The sequence below is a fragment of the Natrix helvetica genome (genome assembly GCF_964273705.1).
Source record: "Natrix helvetica genome assembly, chromosome: 1".
NCBI classification, from domain to species: domain Eukaryota; kingdom Metazoa; phylum Chordata; class Lepidosauria; order Squamata; family Natricidae; genus Natrix; species Natrix helvetica.
In genome coordinates, this window is record NC_138548.1 from 115,888,918 (window position 1) to 115,908,263 (window position 19,346).

General features: G+C 41.4%; 1 protein-coding gene across 1 annotated transcript in view; it reads left to right on the forward strand.

The window, feature by feature from the left end:
• IGHMBP2 (immunoglobulin mu DNA binding protein 2) overlaps positions 1-19,346 on the forward strand; it is a 79,624-nt gene that overhangs the window by 36,458 nt on the left and 23,820 nt on the right. The window contains exon 9 of the mRNA XM_081938847.1: positions 12,949-13,131. Within this exon, the coding sequence (XP_081794973.1) occupies positions 12,949-13,131 (183 nt within the window). The remainder of the gene's footprint in view (positions 1-12,948; positions 13,132-19,346) is intronic.

Consider the following 19,346-nt stretch of genomic DNA (forward strand, 5'->3'; position numbering starts at 1 on the left):
GCGCGGGCTGTGATGGGGAGTACTAGGTACTCCCACGTATCACCTCTCCTGCGCGAGCTGCACTGGCTATCTGTGGTTTTTCGGGTGTGTTTCAAGGTCCTGATTACCATCTTTAAAGCGCTCCATGGCACAGGACCTAGTTACTTGCGGGATCGCATCCTCCCACATACATCCCTGCGGCCAATTCGCTCACACAGGGAGGGGCTTCTCCTGGTGCCGTCCACTAGGCAATGCCAACGGGCGACACCAAGGAGTAGAGCCTTCTCTGTGATGGGCCCAACCCTCTGGAATGACCTCCCCCCCGACATCAGAACCACCGCTGACCTCCGCTCCTTCCGGCAAAAATTGAAGACTCACCTGTTCCGATTAGCAGGCCTGGCATAATTACAACTGTTCCTCCTGGTAAACGTACTATTAACTGGTTATTTTAGGGGTATTGTTTTTAATTTAATTTGTGTGTGTCTTGGGGGTTTTAAAATTATATTTATATATACTGGCTAACTGTACAGTTCTTTTTAATTCTATTTTTAACCTCCTCCATATTTAACTGTACATATTTAATTCTTCTATTTATTGTATTTTGATATATTCTTTGCATGGACTGTACACCGCCCCGAGTCCCTTTTGGGAGAGGGGGCGGTCTAGAAGCACAGTAAATAAATAATAAAACTTGTTCTGTGAAGATGTATTCAAAGGGAAATGTACCAGCATAAGATATAACAATGTAGTTTATAGGCAGTAGGCTGATCAAGATAGCAAGAAATGTTCAACTAAAGAACACAAAGTTAGAAAGGACCATTTAAACATTTATATTTATCCCCTTGCTCAGTATAAACATCAAAATTCTTGCTTGTGTCAACAGTGGTCTGATTCCTTTAATCAAACATTTGAATTATCTAAGATCTTTCTCCCACTTTCTTTCCACTGTTAGGGCTAGTGGGAACAGTTTAGAGGGGAAAATGCTGGGGTTTGAGGTTGATGTGCAGCATCTGGCATTAGTCCCCATCTGACACAACTTGGTGATGTCAGGCCAGTCACTTCTTTTCAGCCCTAGGAAGCACACAATGGCAAACCACCTCTGAAAAATGTTGGCAAGAAAACTGCATGGATTTGTCCAGGGAGTCCCCCAAGAATGAAGACTAATTCAAAGGAACCAAAAAAAATAGAAATATCTTTAGCTCCTTGATATGGTAAGGAATGACATGCCCTTAATTGAATGAGATCTGTCATCTTAGGATCAATATCACCATTTCTTTGAAATAGACCCTGTTGGGTATTTTGCTATTACTGCTACAGTTATTGACATCCTTATCCATACTGCAGTAACTTTTAGATCCCGATAACCTTCTGTGAAATCTTGGCTTATTTGCCCTGATTGTGATCTTTCTGGCAGCAATCTTTCTGGCAGGTTGTGTTGACAAGCAAATCTGTTGAATCAAGAGGACCTTTGATCATATCCAGCAGGGTTCAAATCCTCTTTTCTTTCTCTTCTAATTGGAGAATTCTTAGTTACAATTAGACTTAGTATTACACAGAAGTTGTTAACAGCACATTTCTTGGGTTTTAACTTTGCCTCCAGAGCAACAATCACATGCTTGAAAAAGGAGAAACTTATACATGAAATTGCTCCCAAGGTGACTAACATATTGTAACATATTGGTTGAATATATTGGATTTTCAGGACTTTTTTTTTGTCTGTAAGGCTTAGTCAAATATCTTTCTTTTCTCTGCCTTTCTTTGTCCATTTAAATTGAGTGTTCCTGATGGAACCATCGAGTTCAGAGTCTTTAAGGAGACCACTCCCCCTTCTTTTGCCCCTTAAAATTCAGCATTTACATAGGGGACAATTTAGAGATCTTTAACATACCAGCTAATTTCTTAAAATGTCATCCTAGCACATTGAATCTTAATGCCATATGAAACTCGGTGGTTATTATTCTAAAAAGTATACTGCTACAAAATCGGAGGTCAATCTTCAACTGCAGTTCATTTTAAAAAATGTTCCCTGTATCCCAAGTGACCTATGAGTTCCAGTACATTTTAAAAATAGAACTAGGCTTCTCTTGAAACTGGGGAAAATCTACTTTTGCTTTGCCTTTATGTTATAAACTGCTGAGTTGAAAAATTATTATGCTGCGCTATTCCTAATATCTATTTGCTAGGAGTAAAAAATGACTTTAATGGCCCATAATCACTATTTGTGTTCTCTCTCGAATTTGTCTAACAATCTGCCTGTTGAATACTTGTGAAAAACTAGCACTGTACTAGGTTTTAAGAAAAAAATTAAAAGTATTGGATGTCCTATAAGTTTTGTACTATGGATTACAATTCCATTTATAAATATTTGAATGGGCAAACATTTGCCTATTTATTACACTTAGCTTGGTTTCTCATAAGAACATTCCAGGGTAGAGTAGACTGGTCCTGTTGGTCCAGACTGGTCCTATATCTTTAATTCAATGTTCAAATGCCTAGTTGCGGGGGGGCAGGGGGAGAAGAACAGTAACTTCAACTAGTATGCGGTGATGCAGGTCCATGTACTCATTTGGACTTTCAAGTTCAAAATGGTTTACACTTATCAAATTTACTCCTATGCCTGTCCAATACTGAGTTTGCAATAGGGGTTGGCCACTTTGTTAGCAGAACAGTTATCGGGTATATGCAAACTTAGAGTTGATGTTTCTGTGTAATGGGATGGGTAACAAAGCAGAAATGTGGCTACATACAATCTGCACATAAGAAAACATGGAGTTTCTTTTATACTCTTGAATTTCTTGAGTAGTATCTTCTTTTGCCAAGTGGACCTCAAATTAATATTTTAATTACATGCTAATCCGTTCAGGTAAATCAAGGTGTTAGTGACTCTTTTCTCAAGCTATCCAGTCAGCTTCATGACTGAACCAAGCTTTCAACCGCAATTTTTCAAATCCAACACTGCATTCAGGAGCCTGTTGAATCCTAATTCAAGATGTTGATCTTGGGTTGGCCCACACCTGCATCAGTCTGAATACAGAAGTAAATGCGGAATGTACATTGCATGCAAATGCAAATATATAACTACCCACAGTGTCATTTTTCATCTAGGCTTTTGGAGATTTATATGGAAATAAAGTTAAAGGCATAATACATTATAAAAACAAATTGCCCAAAAGGCAATACGCTTCACATTTTTCTATATTGTTTTTATTACCTTGTTAGAAGTACAAATAATAAAGTATAACATTAATTTGGATCTTTATAAATATATGATTGAAATACATTGGCTAGATTTTGCTGATAATAACAACAGTGGGAGATAAAAGATGTTTAAGAATTATGTAACGTTGGTGAATTAAAACTGTTCTTTAAACGAAGATGTCTTATCAAAGGAGAAAATTTATTTGATGTTGAAGAAAGCAGCCCAGCTTCTAAAAAGGAACATTCGTTAACTATAATCTTATTTAAAATTATGGCAACAAAAATAAAACCAGTTATTAAAAGCTTGGTAGAAAATTTCAGTAATAGGAATGATAATATTAGACGCAGTTAAATTTTGTAACTAATTTGTGAATTTAAGATACACGAAGTCATTAGTAGAAAGAAAGTTACCTCTTGTTCAGTTACTAAATGATATTATATGATAAAGATTAACTGAGCAAGATAGCAGAAGAAAAATTGGGATAGAAATAAAAAATGGAAAAAAAGTATAACAGTGAGACTAAAGTCTTGAACATAAATTTTTGCTTAGCATGTTCTTTATTGAGCTAATTTGGTGTAGTGATTAAAGCATCAGGCTAGAAAGTGGGAGACTGTGAGCTCTAGTCCCACCTTCAGATACGAAGTCAGCTGGATGACCTTGGGCCATTCTCCCTTTTAGTCCTAGGAAGGAGACAATGATAAACCACTTCCAAAATTTTGCTAAGAAAAATGCTGAAACTTGTCCCAGGAGTTGCCAGGAGTCAATAATGGCTCAGATTATCGTATTTTGGGTGCATTATAGAAATACCTAGTTCTCTTGAAAAGTCCGTAATGCTGGGAAAGATACCGTAGAAGGAAAGAGAAAAAGAAGACGGCCAGTAGCAAGATGGATAGCCTTAGTTACACCAACAATCAGTACCCTGTTGGAAGACCTGAAGGACCAACTTGGAGACATATTGTCCTGGAAAAAAATCTATGTGGTTGCCAAAAGTCTACCCCAACTTGATAACATGTATTCAATTGAGAGATAAATCTCAGGGAATATCTTATATTATAGCAATTAAACTATTTATTACCAAAAAGCCCAATATGATGCTCAGATCAGACTTTATAAAAATATCTTGATGCCATCCCTAAAATCTAAATATTGAGAAGTATCTTCGAGAAAAACATTTTTTTCTTAAACGTTGTTTGCTTGGAAGCTGGTATAAATTAAACTGAAAGTGATGCAATTTAGTCCACTGAACTACTGGCTAAAAGCAATCTTGTTTCAGAAGACTGGATAGAAAAGATCCATTCTGCTTAAGCTGAATTAGTGTAGTTAATTGGAGAATGATGCACTAGCCTTGGGCCCTGCCCAAGCCAAAGTCAAGCTAAAGCAAAAAATAATAGAGAAATATAGGAAGCTCAAATACAGGAAGCTCTCTGTGCCTCTAGAGATCCAGTTAGGTGCTCAGCTCTTCAGTTTCAGTCAGCCAAATAATGAAGACAGCTTGAAATGTTATACATATAGATTGCTATGGTGCTAGCATGAGCTAGTATTTTACCCAGTGCTGTCTTGCAAGGGAAGTGTAGGAAAATTTCTTTTAATGGAACAGTTTTGCCTGCATAGAATAGGAAATATTCAAACCGGGGTTCATTTTTTTCTGTCCCACTTGTTTATAGGCAGGTAGGGCTTATTCTGTAGGTACTTCAGCTCCAAGATTGCTGCATCAGTCTTGTTGAGATCAAAGGAAAATTTTGATTTGGGTGACAGGACTATAAACACTCTTTCAGCTGAACTGAGTTCATTTCATTGTAGCAACAATAGAAGCAGGATGTTTTTGGTGGGAAACAATATTTCTGTTTGTTGTTGTATATTGTATCAGGTTTTGCAGTGACTTGATAGTCCGATTCACAGTGTGATCCTAATGTGTTAAAATTGTTAACTTGGGTTGGAATTGCTTCACCAAGTGCACTTTAACACCCAGAAAATGTGCTTACCAAATCATCTGAAGCATATAATAACTTGTTTTAGTATGAATGGTTTTTTTTTTTTTTTTTGCAATTTGTACGTCAGTTGTAATGGTAATCATGTACCATATTCACCTGAAACAAAGATGCCCTAAATTTAAGATAACTTTCTCCCAAGGGAAGAGTAGTCAGGAAAAAAACTGATGGAAGCAAAACCTATATGAGAACCAACTTCCTTATCTTATTCATCTTGGCAGCTCTAGCTGAAACCAGCTCTGGGGATTCCTCTTAGTTTTGCTCTGATTCTGTGCATATCTCACACTGGTATGTATGTGCAGGTTTACATATATAGGTAGCCCTTAACTTATGACCACAATTGAGCCCAAAATTTATGTTGCTAAGTGAGAAATTTGTTAAGTAGGTTTGGCTCCATTTTACGACTTTTCTTGCCACATTTGTTAAGTGAATCACTACAGTTGTTAAATTAGTAACATGGTTGTTAAGTGAATCTGGTTTCTCTATTCACTTTGCTTGTCAGAAGGTAGAAAAGGGGAATCACATGACCCTGGGACACTGCAATTGTCACATGAGTCAGTTGTCAAGCATCCAAATGTCAATCATGTGGCCATGGGGATGCTGCAATGATAAAAAATGGTCATAAGTCACTTTTTTCAGTGATGTAAATTTGAACAGTCACTAAATGAACTGTTGTAAGTCGAGGACTACCTGTACTTACTAGGGAAGAACAGAAATACATTAATTGAATTCATAATGAACAACTAAAATGAATTGCCTGTAAAATAAGGTACCTTGTTTGGAAAATGATCTTGATCCTCACATGTCAGTATTCTAGTGTTAGAAATCTGACTACAAGGAAGAAGGGATCAACCTATTCTGCAAAGCACCTAAAGGCAGGACAAGAAGCAATGGATGGAAACTAATCAAGGAGAAAACCAACCTAGAACTAAGGACAAATTTAATCAACGACTTGTCTTCAGAACTTGTGAGAGCTCCTACACTGGATGTTTTTGAGAAGAGATTGGACAACCAACCATTGGTCTGAAATGTTAAAGGGTTTTCTGCTTGAGCAGAGGGTTGGACCAGAAGATTTCCAAGGTTCCCTTCCAAATCTGTTCTTCTATTATTCTGGGAATAAAGAATGCAGGCAGTTGCTTGGATCAGAGTTGCAGTTTCTAGACTAGAACATGCTGAGCCAGCTGTCAGAAGCAGCTGTACCAGGTCCTTTATGTAGAATGGATGTTAAACTCAAGACTTAAATCTGGCCTGCGGGGCTGGCATGGGATAATAGCAAAGGACCGGCCTGCAGTGCCTCTGGCCGCCAAAATAGGACACGGAGGGACCTCGCGTGGCCCCCCGTGTCCCATTTTGGCTGTCAGGGTGCTGCAGGAGGTGTCCATCCCATCTTCACCTGTCCCCTGGCCGGCCCACAGAGAACTGCAATGCTGATCCTGCCATAGAAGAAATCCAGTTTGACACCCCTGATGTAGAAAAACATTGCCTTTGTTACTTACGCGGGTGATAATGGGGAGTACGAGATACTCCCATATAACACCTCTCCCGCGCGAGCTGCACTGGCTCCCTGTGGTCTATCGGATGCGTTTCAAGGTGTTGATCACCATCTTTAAAGCGCTCCATGGCGTAGGACCTAGTTACTTGCGGGATTGCATCCTGCCCCATACATCCCTACGACCAATCCGCTCTCACAGAGAGGGACTCCTCTGGGTGCCGTCCACTAAGCAGTGCCAGAGGGCGGCGCCCAGGAGCAGGGCCTTCTCTGTGATGGGCCCAGCCCTCTGGAATGACCTCCCCCCCGACATTAGGATTACTACCGACCTCCGCTCCTTCCGTACAAAACTCAAGACCCACCTTTTCCAACTAGCTGGCCTGGCTCAACTATAGTTTTATCTCCAATCCTCCTGGCAATTTTAAACTTTCTACACTTAAAAATTTTAAATTGGGGTATTTTAATTTTTAACCTTATTATTATTGTTGTTTTTGTATTGTAACAATTGTTGTGACTTTATACCTCCTCCGTGTAATGTAATGTCTTATCGTGTAACATGTGATTTATTTATTGTACGCCGCCCCGAGTCCCTTTGTGGAGAGGGAGCGGCTAACAAGTCTAATAAATACAAATACAAATACTTGAAAGTATACAGAAATGTGCCCATGGTCTAGGAATTCCAAGAAAGTACACTTAGCTTGATTTCCTTAAGGGAGCACTCTTGAATTAGGCACCCTGCTGTGTTGTGGTTTCCACACACATTGTGTACCATACTCCCTTCCAGGAGATAGAGTAAAAAACAAGAAAAATCCACAATGAAGATGGATTGAGAGGCGAACTGCACTGGGGAGAGGGGAGGGGGAAACACAAACCCCATTTTGGCAGAACCAGGTCTAATTTTTAGACTAACTGCTAGACAGTTTACTTTTTTCCTACCTCGCTCCTATGATGGTGTAAATCAATCCCCCTTCTTACTATCAAGTAAATATAGTTGTTTAGTGGAGTGGGCAGTTGCTTGAAACCCTTTGCAAGTATAAAATTGGAAATGAATATTTTGGATAAACTGGAAAGTGAGATAGGAGGAAGCATCTTTGCAAAATATGCTAACAATGAAGTATGTATGTAATTAGTTATGTTATATCAAATTGCTTACAGAAGTAATATTCTAAAATGTTTATTGTCACCAATTACTCTGATATAAATATTGGGATGCTTCCCATTCCCTTTCCCCCATCTAATTGTGATGATTTGAAATCATCATCTCTTTAGTATCCTTGGGCTGCTAATAGTTTCTGACTCCAATGGGGTTTATTACCCAATTAATTAATTGAGCAAAATAACAAATATGGTTATAAGGTTTGAGGAGATAGATATACATTTACTTGTATGATGGATTTTGACATTGCAAAATAAAAGTTGCATAATGTGATCAGCCCAATGCTTATCCAGTATCGATCTTCCAGTATGATCCCTGCACAAAGGATGTCTTCCATCCCTTTATCCTTTAAAAATCTCTAAATCAGGGGTGTCAAACTCGATTTTATTGAGGGCTGTATCAGGATTGTGTTTGACCTTGGGGGGCCAGGTGGGTGTGGCCAAGTTGGGTGTGGCCAGTTCGACATCACTCGTGTAGGGCGCCTGTGGTGGCCCGAGTACTCTGCCAGTGAAAATGGACTCCCGAGCTCCATTTTCAGCTGGGATGTCCTCCTGCAACCCTCTGCCAGTGAAAACAAAGCTCAGGTGGGCCTCCTGCAGCCCTCCTGAGCTCCATTTTCGCTGGCAGAGACACAACAAGCTGGTCCTTCACTGTTTCCAGGGTGACCCTGTGGGCTACATCTAAGTACCCTGTGGGCTGGATCTGGCCCCCGGGCCTTGAGTTCAACAACCCTGCTGTAAATGGTCTAGGTTGATTCTTTAGGATGGGTCTTTATCCTATACAGCAGGCTTTTCTGGGGACTTCAGGGCAGAGGGGGAGACAGGCCAAGGAATTTCCTTTCTGAATATCTGTGCACTTGTAAAGTGCTGGATTCAGGGCTCAGGGGGGAGAAGATATAATATTATGACTCAAGCTACTGACTGTCTTTGGCAGAAGAAAAGAAATGGCTGATTTATAAATCACGCAGTGAGAATTATTCAAGAAGAGTTTCATTATAGCCAATTAGAAGCATTCTAGGGTGTGTAAGCTTGTGCAATAAAACAGCACACGTTGTTTCAGAGACAGAAGGCGTATGGAATTCCAAGCCTGCTGATAGGAAAGCTAATTTTGGAGAAGACATATAAGCCTCCCCTTCCCCAAGTTTTGCATCAAATCTTTCTGTTTCATCAGTCCCAACTTTTCGATTTTGAGTGAGAAAACCTGAGGGACATTTCTGCTGTTTTCATTGGAGCATCACGGTCTCCCCCACTCTCAAAGCAACCCATCTATTTTATTTTATTTTGCATATGTTCCTAACTGAAATCTGGAATTCTGGGAATTGAAGTTCACATGTTGTAATGGGGCCATAGTTGCCCACCCCTGGTTTATGGGATATTAATTCCATCTCTCTACAGCATCTTATCGCTATAAATCAAAAGCAATAGCAAGGGTTTTAATTCGATGCTATGTATCTATAAGCTTCATTCTTATCCATTTTCTCTCATGCTCCCCCCCCCCCCCGCCCCTTGTTTAGCTGATCTAACCCCAATCTATTAAGTCTAGTTCAGGGGGGAAAGTGATCCTTAGTAGTTAATTTCATGTTCTTTATGTGTAAAATGTTAATATGATGAACATATTGCGATCATCTGCAGCAATGTGACAATCATGAAGCTTTCAGACAAGCTGCAAACTAATCTTTATGGGTGGGGATTAGCAAAGCTCTGATGGGGTAGAAGTTTAGTATTCGAATCACGACTTTCACATACCAGCAAGGAAGTTTTCTTATCATAATGCCGTTGAAATAGTGCTTCTTCTGGGCTTTTGTTCTTAGCTACAGCATTACTTGGAAGCCAAGAAAGACATTTCTTTCCAAAGCATTTGTATACCATTGCTTCAGTGGTGCTGAAAATTGAGAATTGATTTTACCAGTTGGACTTGCTAATTAATATTGAAGGACATCTGTCTTACCCTTTTATTCCCCTTCCTTGCCCCAATTCCTTACATGTAGTTTCAGCATTAATAACACTTAGTGCTAATGCTTATCAATAATTTAAAACCAGCTCTACGGAAACGTCAAAGTAAGTTCAATTATTCCTCTCTTTCCCCCTTCTAAGATGATTGTGGTACTTTTAGCACTATTTATTTTGTTCCAATCTTATTATTTTCAAAAGCTGCAGGCACTTAAATTAAAGGGTAGCATAGAAATATGTGAAAAGTAGAATATCAAGTATTGTATATAACAAAATCCAAGAGAGTTTTAGGTGCTACTGCTGGGACAATGATTATGAGTAAGATTGTACAATGTTCCATGTTGTCATAAAAGAATTCAAATTTCCTTCTGTTTAGGTACCTGAAAGTAATTATTGACTGGGCAGAAGGAAAAAAAACCTTGAGGTTTAAGGGCTAAACCCTCACCCTAAACTAAATGACATGTTTTAGGTTAAACCATCAAATTATAGCCTACTATTATAATTTTGACCCAGTATGTCATGCAAACTCTGTCATTGTAATCCTTGTTTGTTTGTTTGTTTTTCATTTATTTATTAAAAAAATATAGGCAGTTCATCTTACCTCAAGGTAATTCTTTTAAGGCTTAGTGCTTAACTTTTTTTTAAAGCTGATTAAAAATGGACTTATTGGAAAAATAACACTCACATGGAATGGAGATGCAGTTGCCTGTGTGGTTTGCCCCAGATTTGTTTATTTTTACATGTTTAATCAATAACTAATGCTGTCTTTTTATCATCTAAAGGCAATGGAGGACAGTTTGACAGAAAACTTAAATAACTGCTCATGGACAGTGCTTTTTATAAAATTTGGAAATAATTTTTAAAAGCTTTGAGAAACTCTCACAAGGGAGGTCTACTTGACAAAGAAAATCAAACATTCTGAATTCAAAATCCATATCATTACACAACCATCCCTAAGAAATACATCTCTGTTTGTATGTATATGTGATTCTTACCATGAGTTCATATTCTTTTAAATGCTGGACATTACAAGAGAACAATGAATAAATCAAAGGAATATTTTCTTCTCCCCATTTTTTAATATGAACAGGTCCTGACTAGGACAAAGGGTAAATTATTTAAAAAGGTGAACAATTTCTTTAATTAATTCATCTTATCGGGTGTTATATGTCCCCATAGTGTATTGCACAATGCCTTGGGCACAGTTGGACAGTCTCATTGTATATAAAACATATTTCAGACGCATGGTGAGCTTTATTGGTTCTCTCTTCACTTTTATGAGGTTCCATTAAAACAAATACTTTAGGCCATTTATTACCTGGCATTAAAGCAAAAGAGTTTTAAATGTGAGACAGCTTTGGACTTGCTTCGTATTTCATCTAACATGAAAGTTTTGTGAGCTGTGTTGAACATATTGGAATGGCATAGGCATCAGCAATTTTCCTTTCTCTTTCACATCCTTTCTCTCTGCATCATTTTTCTAGCCTGATTATAGACTCTTCCTTAGCATTTTTTGGACTGAAAACCTTAGCGGTACTAAAAAGGGTTTGCTGTGCTTAAAAATAACCAGCTGATTTCATGGTGGTTGGATTGTACTTGCAGAGGGCCTGGAAGAAAACCTTCTTGAAGATTGTAATGATCACACTTGAGAGAGGCAAAGGCAGAGTAGGACAGACAGCCCATTCTGGTTCTTCATGATCTCGGAAAATTGCAGTATTATTTACCAGTAACATGATATTCTTCTGGTCTGATTGTAGAATATGAGACATGGTATTATAGTAGTTCTCTTTTCTCTCCTGGTCGTAGCCACTGTTGGTTTAGGGAGAATGGTTGAGTCCAATGCTCCTGAACACCAATGCTCTTTGAGATGTCTTAGGGCCCAATGCTCTATTTCCTTCCCTCTTCCAATTTAATATATGCATGAGACTGATGAGTCAAATCATCCAATACATTTTTTCCCATTTTTTGTGAGCACTGTATCTGTTGTTCTTTACCACTAACAGCTGACTGACATTTTCTCCATACAGATGCCTCTTGGACCAGAACTTTAGAAATGAAACTTTACTTTGCGCAACTGCGGGTTGTGCGTCAGTTATGACCTTTCCTGGGCCAACAATCCCTACTCATAGTCACTCATGCCCTAGTCACTTCCTGTCTTAATTATTACAACATGCTCTACATGGGATTGCCCTTGAAGAGCATCCGGAAGCTCCAGTTGGTGCAAAATGCAGCGGCCCGCATAGTTTTATGCGGATCCCAGTGTGCATATGTATCACCTTTCCTCTGGGAGCTGCATTGGCAGCTAATTTGCTTCCGAGTGTAATTCAAGGTGCTGGTTGTCACCTTTAAAGCCCTTCATGGCTTGGGACCAGGTTATCTGAGGGACCATCTCTTGCCGGTCACATCTTCCCGACCCATTAGAGCAGGGAATGAGGCAGGTTCCATCTCCTAGGGAGATACACCTGATGGGACCCAGAAGAAGGGCCTTCTCCGTGGCTCCCTCTCTCTGGAACATCTTTCCCCCAGAGATTAGAGTGGCCCCCACTGTAATACTCTTCCAGAAGGCACTGAAGATCTGGTTCTGCCAGTGGGCCCGGGGAGCCCAAAGAGGGATGGAACCCATTAAATGGCTTGTGTGATCTGCTGTCACTGGGGTGGGGGTGGGAGGTGATTTTATTCTATTCTATTAATTTATTTGATCCTTTTTTATTAGTTTTATGGTTTTAAATAATGTTTTATATTCTGTAAGCTGCCTTGAGTGAATAGGCCGCAATATAAATTAAATAAATAAACAAATAAATACATAGCACTTTCCCATCATTTATTAGGTTTTATGTTGACAAGGTTTATATATTGCCAAGATTGCAGTTGCTGTTCTATCTAGAAGTCTGCCCTATTGTGTAACATTTGATGTGCTTAGATTCCATTGCCATAGCCTTTGGTAAATTATGCAGTTGTCTCCCTTATGCATTTAGGGAAGAAGAGAAATGCAAGTGAATATTTGGAAACTCCTGCATATAAATCAGAATGTGAATCAGATATTCAGTTACACATTACAAGCATCCCTTAAAGCAACTCCTCTAAATATGACAGGCAGTGATGGAAGTAAAGCAACCAGTGTGGCCTTTGTTACAGTCCTTGAATGCCTTTTTCTTTTTCACTTTGTTTTTATTACTCCCTTGGTGCAGGGCTGCCGCACAAGGTCTTTCTCTTAGCTTAATGGAACGGCTGATTCAGAAATGTGGGGACCGTGTTGTGAAGATGCTCACTGTGCAGTACCGAATGCACCAAGCCATAATGCAATGGGCTTCCACTGAGATGTATGACGGTCGTCTCTCAGCTCACTGTTCTGTCGCACAACATTTACTGAAGTAAGTGATTGATGGCTTACTTGCCTTCTTTTTTTCTGCCCAAATGTTAGATTGATGCTGTCTTTTAATATTCAAAGCTAATGCAGACTTCTCCTGACTGCACTAAATCTTTTCCTCTAGCTCTGGTCTAGCAAATAGCTTTTTGCCTCATTTTCAACTGGCAAAAAGCTGATTTCTGCACTGAAGGTTACAGCATACAAGTTTTGTTCCACAGCTGAAGACACGTTGTAGACTTGAAATTGTTGTCACTGTTGGCCCACCAGCTATCATGCTGTTAGACTTGCTAATAACTCTTCCAGCAAATTCCAACTTTTATTAAAAGTTGGAAGAGAATGTTAGCTTCCTATTTCTCTTCTTTGCCTTGACTCTTGCTTCTTTCCTTTGCTGGAGATTATCCTGGAGTATCTTAAAATAAACAAAACTTCTTCTATCTAGAAAGGGAAGGGAGTGGGATTTCACTCTGTTTTAAAGAGAAGTAATTTCAACCATGACACTGTCTGGCTGTTAGTAGACTCTCAGGTAAATACAGAGGAGTTTGCCTATTCATTTCAGTAATATTCCTGACTCACTCATTCACTCATTCATTCACTTATTCATTCATTCATTCATTCATTCATTCATTCATTCATTCATTCATTCATTCATTCATTCATTCATTCATTCATATCAAAGCATCACCTAAAATACAAGAAAAAAAGCAACAGAGATGGTGGGGCTTCATGTCTATATGGATGTTGAGCCCAAGGCATGGTCCCCTCTTTAGGACCTTACTTGATTTCTAAAATTTCAGCATTCCAAGTTTGTTTATAGTCCAAGAGCAAACACAAGGAAAAAGAACAGTAGCACAAATCATATTATAAAAGAATTTTAAAAATTGCAAGAAAATCCTGAGACAATCAATACCCAATAATTAATAACATGATGAAGGAACCAGCCGGTTTCTAAGAGTTGTAGCTATTGATAGAAATTTTGAACCTTTCTTACAGATTTCTGAAGACGGGTCATAAAAAGAAGGTTCATGGGCTTTTGATCACAATGGCAATGTGACCAGGAAATATTCAGTTTTATTATCATTAGGTATACAGTGGACATTTTACTATAAAATGTGAAACAGATTCTACCTCCATGTCTGAAAACAATTATGGCTTTCATGTGGAAGACTTATACATCTGCCAGTTTTTGCTCTAATAGATAATGCCCAATCAGGCTATTGTAATAGTCTCCTATGAGGACCATATAGAACTTTGAAGAAATATCTAGGGATAGGCCAGAGAAGAAAGACAATTGTGTTGTCACTAATATACCTCCTTAGGGTGGCAGAGAACCTACCTAGCATGATGAGATGGACCAAGTAATTTCCTTCTTAGGCTTCCTTCAGCCATATCCTAGGACAAGAAAATTGGGCCCAAGGGAAATGTAGCCAAGTTCCAGTCAAATTGCAACATAAGAAATTGAATGAGGGACTTGCAATAAGATTTTTTTAAAAAATTAGACTGCATTGCTTTTAAGCTGGAAGACTCCTTATAGGTACATCTGAGCACCATATAGCATCATGCCTGGAACTTCAATTTTAAATAGTTTAATAGTTTCTGAGAGATCATTGTTTCCAGATTGATCTGCAAATTTAGTAATTGCAAAGGATGCTTTTTGGATTCTTGCTAGTAGCTCTCTTGGGCGAACAGAGTTGCAAGTAGAAGATTTAAAACAGACATCTAGATACTTAAAAGATTTAACCTGCTTGATAAGTTTGCTGCTAATCATCCAATTAGAGCTTTAAAGTGTCTCCTAGAGAATACTAATACTTTTTGTTTTAGAAATTTATTTTGAAGCATTCTCTGGAGCAGTAAAGCAGTAGAGCTTTAAGGCGTCTTTGAGGGTCTACTTGGTTTAAAGAGTAGGACTTCATCTTCAACATCAAGGAGAATAGACATGGGATGGTGGGCAAGGCAGGATGGATGAAATTCTAGCTTAGCAGACTCTTAACAATATTGTTAAAGTAAAAATTGAACAGTAGTGAGGAAGAATATAGTCTTGTTTAACATCTTGCAAGTAGAGACACATTTAAATAAGTCATCAGCAATATTGCCCTTAACTTGAATAGTAATGCCATGATGCAATAACATCATTAGTTTAAGAAGATGGTGTTGTAGTAACTAATTTCTTTAGAGTTTTTCTCATGGTATAGAGTCAAAGGCTTCTCTCAAATCTATGAGAGCTACATAGAGGGCATCCTTAGATTGATTACAGTATTTCTCCATAGTGGTGGAGGTAGCCTCCAGACTGGGTTGACCTTCATCCACTCATTGCGAGGACTGAGCCTGACAGTTAAATTAAACCATGCCCCCTGTCACTAGGCAAAAGCCCAGTTCCGACTCAGTCCACAAAGAGGACGGATGCATCATCACCTTTCTCTGATAAATTGATTAATTGTTGTTAGTACTGGTGCATTGATTGCTATTTGAGATCTTTCTGATCGGCTGAAGCCCCCTCGGGAGCACAAGGCTTTCCAAGGCAGCTTGAGTGTTTCTTTAAAAAGGAGAAGAAGACCATTAATTATCTAATTGATTGCCTGCACTGGCCAGAGATGCTGTGTTACCTATAAATTTCTGACACTAACAGTTCTCCTCAGCTGTCAGCCGGGCTCAAGCCAGTTAAAGAGAAAAAATACTTTTAAAACAGCAGCACGTTCCTCAGGGAGGCTTCTTGAAAGAAGGCTGCAGCAGATCGATCGTCTGCAGTTAAAAAAGGCGGGAACCGCCATTTTCTTTACATTTGTGTGCCGTTTCTCTGCCCAAATCCAAAATGGCCACCGCTGCTTCAAACATGCCAGTAGTTGTTGACAGCTCTGCTCCTGAGGCGACTACGAGCCCCCTGATGGTGGCTACGCAGGGAGACCCTTCTCCATCTCCCAATCCTGCTCCCTCTGGCTCCGCTGCCACTACCACCGTAAAGGGGCATAAAAAATCAGTCAAGCCCCATACCAAGACTTTTAAGCCCCAAAAGCCTGGCAAGCCAGCCTCCAGCCCTGATAACAGAAAAGAAAAAAAGAAGGCTGAAGCCAATGATCCTTCCTCAGAGGCACAATTGGCACAGATGCAGCGGGCCTTGCAGTTCTCTCCAGGGGACAGACAGGGTAGGGAGGCTTCCCTTAACCCTTTATTCCCCATTGATGTGTCTGGCATTTGGGGCCCAACTAAGGAGATGCCACCTCCTGCAATCTCCTTACCCCAAATTTCACCACCAGTCTGCCAGAGGATGGAGGCCATACCATCCACTTCAACTGCACCACCTATTTTTCCAGGTGCATCCCCATCAATTGCACTACCTAATTTCTCAGGGGTGATCCCGCCTAGTCAGCTTGACGTTATAAATTTTCAAGACATCATCACTAACGCGATCTCTCAGGGCATAGCAGCAGGGCTGCAACAGAGGGATACTCAATCCCTAAAACAAACCGCTCAAACCCCTCTGCCTGATCGCCCAATGGCGCCACCTATGCCTTTGCATGCGACAAACTCTGCCACCCCAGGTGAGGAGTCAGAGGCTGATTCTTCTGAGTCAGAAGACAGAGAAATCAAGGAGGCTGAGATGTCGGAGGATGAGGGCAGGGAACCAGTACAAAAGTCATTCTCTGGACATTTCCCACCAAGCCTGTTCCCATCTCTGTTGTATAAGGCCAAAATGGTCTCTAAAATTGGCCCCCAGCCAACATTGGCGCCTCCAAGACCCACATCTCTCTCAGCTGACATCCTCTTCTCCGAGCAGGAGACTCCAACAGAGACCATTCCAACTCCCAAATTCTTTGTTGATTTTGTTCAACGTCAGTGGGAAGCCCCCACTTCTGGTCCAATTCCGTCAGCAGCAGACAAGAGATTTTTTAATGTGGCCGATGACATGGCCCAGCTCTTATCAATTCCAGAGGTCGATGCTCCGGTGATTGCACTCTACACCTCGGCCAACATGCCAGGGGGTGCCGAAGACGGCCTAAAGCCGGAGGAAAAGAAGGCGGATCTCACTCTTCAGAGAGGCCACCAGGCAACAGCCTGGGCAGTCCGTGCATCAACCACCACCTCCTTCTTTACCCGATCCTGCCTCCTATGGCTTCAAGATTTACAGCAACACATCCCGATTGCTGATCTACGCGCTCACCAGGATATTGCCAAACTGGTAGCAGCTGTCCAATTTACATCTGATGCGACACTCACATCTGCCAGATTTGCCTCCTGTGCCATGGAATCCTCTGTTGCCTCCCGCAGACTCCTATGGCTCTGCCAATGGCAGGCGGACGTGCGCCACAAATGGCGATTGGCTTCAGCTCCGTTCAAGGGCAAACATCTTTTTGGGGCTGCATTGGACCCTTTCCTTATTGAAAATAAGGACAAACGGAAGGTCCTCCCTACTACGCCCAAGACGACCCTCCTTTCGTGGCCACGATGGGGGATCTTCTTTTCGAAACCAGGACTATGGTTCGTCCTTTCGGGGGTCTGATTACAGGGCACAGGGATACAAGCAGCAGGGGGGATATTTCCCTAGACAGCGGGGCCAATCAGACGGCTTCCAGCGGGGCAAATCCTCCAAGCACCCCTTTCATGGCAGCGGGGGGCGGTTCCAACGTCGAACCTAGTCTACCATCGGTTGCTCCCCCCATAGGGGGTAGACTGGCCTTTTTTTGCCAACCAGTGGGAACAACCACATCTGATGAATGGGTTAAAGTTACTGTTCGTGAGGGCCTTGCCCTAGAGTTCATCTCCTACCCCCTTAGACTTTTCAGGGTCTGCCCATTATCCAACAATCCGACCAGAAGGCGCCTCATGCAAGAGGCAATTCAGCATCTATTGGATATAAGGGCCATACAGCCCAACACGGACTAAGTTTCTATTCCATACTTTTTGTTGTTCTTAAGGCCTCGGGGGGCTGGAGGGCCATACTTGATCTCAAAAAAATTAAATAAGTTCATCCTTTATAAACGCTTTAAAATGCATTCCTTGCAAACCATTTTGGGTAGCATTAGGCATGGGGATTTTTTGACATCAATAGATTTGACGGAGTCCTACCTCCACATTCCCATTTTGCCCCAGCATAGACAGTTTTTACGTTTCTCTTACCTGGGACATCACTTCGAGTATACAGCACTTCCATTTGGGCTATCCTCAGCGCCTCGGGTGTTTACCAAGGTGCTTGCGGTTCTCGTGGCTGCCCTCCGGGAGGTCCCCATCACATTGCAGGTGTACCTGGATGACATACTTATACAATCCTCGTCCCCTCAACAGGCCCGAAGGGATCTTGCCACCACCATACAATTCCTCCAGGCTCATGGATTCTCAATTAACGTGCCAAAGAGCCCCTTAAGGGAAGCTAGAGCCAGGTTGGTACATCTCGGTGCCCTAATTGACACGGTTGAAGGTAGGGTGTTTCTATCTCGGGAACGGCAGGATTCCCTCAGGGCTCTAGCTTCCCAAGTCACCAGGGGACGCAGGGTCCCCTTAGCCACCCTATCCACCTTGTTAGGCACCATGGTTTCAGCAATTGGAATAGTTCCCTGGGCCCGATTGCATTCCCGGCAGCTACAGTGGTTTCTCTTACCATTTCAGAAGAGACTTCTAAGCTGCTCCCGGGCCAAGGTGCGCATCCCGGCGGAGGTCTCCCAATCACTCCTCTGGTGGACATCACAGACCATAGCCGAGGGGCGGCTGTTCCAAGACCAGGAGTCCTTGACTCTCACCAAAGATGCCAGCCTGTTTGGCTGGGGAGCACACCTCCAGCGACATATGGCCCAGGGTCAGTGGGATCAGGTGGATCTGACCCACAGTATAAACTGGCTGGAACTATGGGCCCTCTGCCAATTCCAGGACCTAGTGGCGGGCAAACAAGTCTTGGTGCTAACAGACAATATGGCTGCCAAGGCGCATATCAACCGCCAGGGGGGACCAAATCACGACTCCTCATGGAAGAGGCCATGCGGTTGGGGTCCTGGGAGAGAGGCATTTGTTGTCCTTGTCAGCGGAGCATATTTCGGGGGTGGCAAACACGCAAGCGGACTGGCTCAGCCGGGAGGTGGTGGACAACGCAGAATGGCGTCTGTACCCATCGATCTTCAGGGACATTGTGAACATGTTCGGTATGCCCGTGATCGACCTCTTTGCCACTTCCCTCAACACCCAGCTCCCGAGTTCTATTCCCGATTCCCGGACCAGCGATCAGAGGGAGTGGATGCG